This window comes from Mycetomoellerius zeteki, unplaced genomic scaffold, assembly GCF_001594055.1.
Source record: "Mycetomoellerius zeteki isolate Tzet28-1 unplaced genomic scaffold, Tzet1.0 scaffold421, whole genome shotgun sequence".
NCBI classification, from domain to species: domain Eukaryota; kingdom Metazoa; phylum Arthropoda; class Insecta; order Hymenoptera; family Formicidae; genus Mycetomoellerius; species Mycetomoellerius zeteki.
Window position 1 is genome coordinate 1,002,704 of NW_017257416.1, and position 6,000 is coordinate 1,008,703.

The 6,000-nt window shown below is 35.2% G+C and overlaps 1 protein-coding gene across 1 annotated transcript in view; it reads left to right on the forward strand.

Annotated features, from left to right (window-relative positions):
• LOC108726446 (cell adhesion molecule 2) overlaps positions 1 to 6,000 on the forward strand; it is a 90,050-nt gene that overhangs the window by 34,406 nt on the left and 49,644 nt on the right. Inside the window, exon 3 of the mRNA XM_018454019.1 lies at positions 3,128 to 3,203. Within this exon, the coding sequence (XP_018309521.1) occupies positions 3,128 to 3,203 (76 nt within the window). The remainder of the gene's footprint in view (positions 1 to 3,127; positions 3,204 to 6,000) is intronic.

Consider the following 6,000-nt stretch of genomic DNA (forward strand, 5'->3'; position numbering starts at 1 on the left):
CATAAATATTACAGCTTTAGAAAATACGGTAGAAGGGAAGAAGACGACATCGATTTTCGCTTGTAATGCTCTAAAAACCACACACAATGTGTTACACTGGTGTGTTGTGGGCAGCTCTCCCTTATCTAATCCTCTTAGGGTGATCTAGAAACTCGGATTCGCCTCGGACCTACGTCACTCGTAGCTTGCTTCTGACAGGGCATAACAATTTCCACCAGATGAACATTACCAGTTTACTTTGCAAGGTATATGCAGAATCAGGAAGCAGACCCAAGTCCTTCTTCGTCTCTTCCCCCTTCTCCAATTACGAAAGCTCGTGAGGTTTCCGTAGAAAGTTTCGGTTTGCCCGACGCTTCTCGTGCGCGCCTCACTGACTAAACTGTTTAGACGTGTCCTAGGACGGGTGAAAACTTCGAAGTGACGTTCGAATTTTGGTACTTACCATGTCGGGTAAAGATATTGAAAGCTCTAAAGGATCGACAGGCTAGCGAAAGGGTAAGAAGAGGTAGACATTACGGCTGGGTCACGAGACGAGAAATATACTTCGTCGTGTCGGAAAGTTAGGAAAGTTAAGCGATATATTTATAAATGTGTGTGGACAGTCGATACATGCAAAGTAAATTGGTTTCTCAACATTGATGTTCCATGTATAACTTCGACATTTCATAATAAACTATTAATATACCAGGGAATGGAAGTAACTCCTTATACTTGTAATAACGAAGTTACAGTTACAAGTTACTTTTTTGGTAACTTTACTGGTAATTGTAACGTAGTTACATTTTTTTTAACGGTAATAAATTTTACAGTTACTTTTATCGTTATTTTGCACACGATTGGACACAAGCCCCTCATAGCGCTTGAGATTAGAAAGCTCCTATCGATTTTAAAAAATAACGGAAAAGTAACGAAAAGTTACTTTCTCAAGTAACGATAACTGTAACGTTACTTTTTCTATTCGGTAACGAGTAACTGTAACGTGTTACTTTTAAAAAGTAACTTTCCATTCCCTGTAATATATCCATTATATTTCGAAATACGAGTAAGTTACAATAATTTCAAAATTTAATTCTGTAAATAAATTTTAAAAGTTCGGACATTCAGCAATTTTAGGATGCGTTCCGAGTTACGCATTCTTAGTCGTCAACTTATAATTCAATATGTTTTTTGCTTTTGATTTGGTGAAGTGACCACAAAATAGCATTTGCTGTCATCAAGCTATGTTCTATCTAACAATAAATTTAGACGCATCAATATTTCGCCATTAGTTTAAGTACGGAACAATCTCTCTTATTCCCGCACAGAAATAGTCTCAGTTTTGTTCTATGAATTAATATGTATGTGTATCTATACGAGATCTTCATCTTACGAACTATCTACGGGTAACATTTACGAGTTTACGAACGTAGAACGAAACAAGACCGGCGCGGCATCTAGAATGTTCTAGCCTCCACATTTAATCTGGTACTGAAAATTTCAGCTCGTCTCTGCCTAGGAATTCTTGTTCTTAACCTTTTTGCTCTTCGCGTCCATTCCCGTTCTTCTGTCAGCGGCGACGACGACGACGACAACGCCAATGACGACAAAGTTAGATACCGACCTCTACTAGTCGTTACATGTGCATATTTATGTACTCTACATACACATATAGTCTGCTACGCTTAAAAAATATAAGAGTTGAGCTTAGACCCTCTAAGGTTGCTCGGCAATTTCTTCCTAATTTTATCTATAGCGGATTGAAAACGCGTCGGATTACTAAAATGGGGAAATTCAATTTGATAATAAAAAGAGATCGATTTTTTTTTTAAATATTTAAAGAGCAATTTTAAATACAAGTCAACATTATATATCTAACGAAAAACTGATTTGTACAAAAAACGAAAGAACTTATATATGTAAATGTAATATTTTATAAACAATGTTTTAATATTTAAACGAAACAATGTATAATAATTGATATTTGTATCAATACTTATCAATCCTTCATGGAATTTAATGAAACGGTATATATATTATTTGATGTCATAAAAGCATTTTTTTTAATGATATAAGATTTTATTAAATTCTCGATATATAGTTCGATTTATTATTATCTCGAAACGTATAGTTCATAAAAATCGTCAGTTTCTGGTTCGAATATGTCAAGAGGAGAAAAGATGAAGGAAAGTAAAAAAACTAGCAGACATCCTAACAAAATATATCTGCCATTATTCGAGTATCTAGCACGATCTACTTCCAATTCTTAAGATCATCCAATCGCAGCACAATTTTCCAAGTTTTGCCAACCCTCGTCACTATTGAAAGCTTGAGTCGAAGGTCGACGCGATACTTTTCTGTAAAAAGATCCGCGGTAGGTCGAGTACCATGGTACCGTTTTTTTAATACTTCTTTGTGCGCTTGACAGTAAGGTCAAGAGATTTACCGATTTAGTCGTGAAAGAAGTCTTGCATTTGAAAATGTTCTCTATTCAAGTTGAGCTACACATCAGTAGTGAGTAATATCGAAGTAGCACTTGTTCGGGAGTTTCTGATCTAACTTGATCTAACAAGCAAACCTTTGCAACAGCTCTTTCATCTATTCTCTTAGAAACTTAAAACTATAGATAAACTTAAAAAAACTCTATCATAAAAAAAGAAGAGAAAGAGATGTGTAATATATTGTCGTAAATTTAGCGAGAAAATAGATCATGATTAGTCTCAATTTCGATAAATAAATATTTAAATTTGATATTGATTGATATTAATATCATCAAAATTAAATAAATAAATTATGTACAGAAGGAAACAAATTCATGAGATAATAATAGAATAATAAATAACCCTCCCCCCCCACCTCATATTCATATAAATTTTATAAATAAGTAAAATTTCGCCTTTCCTCTTGTCTTTTTAAACTATGCTTATGTATATCAATATCCATAACTTAAAATCATTCCTTGATGCTTTAATCCGAAAAAGCGTATTTTATGTTCTTTTATTATCGACAATATAATCGAACATTCGAGAAATCGTTGTCGTGCATTTCCGGTGACATCACATCGATAGCACCCCCCAGGCGACGACGTATATACTCGCAATTGACATTTATGCGATCTCACATGAGCTTTCTCTCTCTTTTTCTGTTTCAGTCGCTGCTCTGAAGCTACTTCACATAAATGTTCCGGCGTACACCCTCAGGGGCAGGAGCGCGCTTCTAGAATGCAGGTGAGAATGTTCGCCATAAGCTACACAAACGTCAACTGCTTTCTGCGTGCGCGAAATGATCGCGATGTCGGCGGTGGTGCGTGCAATTTTCTTAGATTATTGTGGTGCTTTATCTCATATCTATATGTATTATCAAGATTTAATCCTGTCGATAATAATACACATGCACTTCGAAAAGGAAATGGTTTCAAATCCCGAAATAATATTTCATAATATCGACAAATATATTGGTAGATAGATATAACGTATCCGCGAAGTCCATCATATGCAAATTATTTCAGAAATTATTAATGTACGACTAATTTTATAATTGAAGGTACGTTGACTTAAATAGTAGTTTAAAGATTTAGTCTATAATCAATAATGTTTAAATATACGTATGTGTATAAAGGTAATCTTATCTGTCTTTGCATTATACCTTCTTTCTAAATCCAGTTTCCATCTTTCCAAAAATATTCAATAATCCTCGCAAGATATATTGACATAAATGTCTTAAAATTGTTATTTAGAAAAAGAGTTCTAGCTTTTTGTATTAAGATGTTTTAATTTGCTTCTGTAACTTTTATGTATTTGGAACCTTTCTTTGTTAATACATTAAGCTAAATACAACGTTACGTTAATTTCATGTTATATTTAAGTTGAGACTTATAGTTTACAGCTTTAGAATGTTCAGATTTATCTTTTCATGCATATGATAAATAATAATTTATTTCATATTTGACATAATATTGGAATATGAAAAAATAAATATTACTTAACATTAATCAGTTAATAAAAAATTATTAATGTATATAATTACTAATAATGAAAATACATTGTCTTCAATTTATGGGCTTATATATTATACTTACTCTTAAAAAAAAAAAAACGTAAATTCATGCTAAAATAGAAACCTTAAACAACTATTATTTCTTGTAATTTACATTTGTTTTCTTTCTCGATAAAGCACTCAATTATGAAAATATCATGGAGAATTTCGCCGTGAAAAGTCAGAGCTCTTATCTGCTTTTGCTCACAAAGCACAGTCGAGTTAAACAGGTACGCACCACCAAGATGTGTTTTGCGAATTATCGATCGATACACTCTTATTTTATATTTGCAAGAGAGATAATACGGATCTTATTGAAACAAGACGCTACTTTACCCTCATTACATAATTTCTGCATTCCTCTTGTCGGCATACCTATTAGCTTCCTTTTGTTCCGGCACATCCTCCCTCATTATTCTCTCCAATTACAACATCCGATTTTACGTACCTAACAAAATCTCCTTCAGCGAACTCTCTCTCTCTTTGTTAAAAAATATTTAATATTCTTTTTCAAACATTAAGTTTAGGATAGTTAGAAGCGAGTTGAGAAAACAATTTTTTTGGATGAAAAGCATCTTTTTATAAGAGATTTGTATTGAGGTGAAAAGAAAGAAACAAAAAAATATTTATACTTTTTAATATACCAATGAAACACACAAAAGCAGAAAATTTATTTTTTAAGAAAATACAAAAAAAAAGATTCCTTAAGATTTTTTAACATTCATTTTTACGATGTTAAAAACAATTGTTAGAAAATAATGTTAACAAGAAAGAAACAAAAATATACTATGTACATATGTTGCGTAATTGGGTTTTAGAATCTCTTTCCAGTTTGCCTACCTTCCGCAATTTGCATGGCCATGATTATGTTAGTCCTGTATTGAATAATTTAATTGATTTATTCCATTAATCAAGTTATGCCTACGTAAAGAGGACTTGGAGGGCTAATTTGATCGGTTTTCGAATGACCGGCCTGTAGCACGATCCCTCGCAATAGCATGCTCTTGCTGCAGCATAACAACGATAAATGATCGGTTCGGTGGTGCAGGACTTGCTAAATAATTCGCCCGGGGTATACGGTATACAATAAAACCGAAATATCGCGACATAATCACTAATGTATACTAACGCAGGTTCCAGGCCAGCGGGCGTGAATTCTCTATATGTATGCACAACATGCAGGGAGCGTGGTGTGCAACGTAACCGCTGTTCATTCATTACAAAGCAAATGGTAGGACGTAATGAAGGACTAGACCTCCCAGCGGATAGTAGATTTTACACGTGCGCCGAAAGCGAAAAACTATACCATCACTGTTGCATCGACGGGCGCGTGCAAATTCCATTTCCATCCGGAATTATTAAGACCGCGAGCGGTAGCAGTACCGTAGAGAGAAAGATACGCGAGAAGATCGAACGAAAAATAGAAGAGAAGCGCCGGCGGGATAAACCCGGCGGGAAATGCAGCCACAGAGGAGACAATACAGAAGACGGAACCGTTTCTCGCATTTATCCCGCGAAGGTAAATCGTATAAGCGGAACTCATAAAAGCATCGGTAAGAAGCGAAGCAATAAAGTACATATCGAGTTTGCGGTTAATGTTAAAGGAAAACGATAAATAAAATTACAAATAAAAGCGGACTACGGGAAGAAGAGAGTGGATGAACTGGTACGGAGATGTTGCGGGGGGAGATTGTGAGATGCAAGAGATCGAACAACGAAGAGAAATCTCGATACTTTTCAAGTCTCTTCGTAGTTTATTTATTTACTCGCCTACACGCCGGAGATAAGTCCGTGCGGGAAAACTTCTCGCCCTTTCTCCTGCTGTGCTTTTCTCCTTCCGTCCACGGTTTTCTTCCTGCTGGAAAAAGATGCTCTTCGACCCCTAACTCGGCCGTTAGACTCGTAACTCTCGCGAGATTTCTCCGCTCAAGTTCTTCACAGACGTTCTGGATTGCCGTGCTGCCTCGCGATCGTTTCCTCTAATCTTCC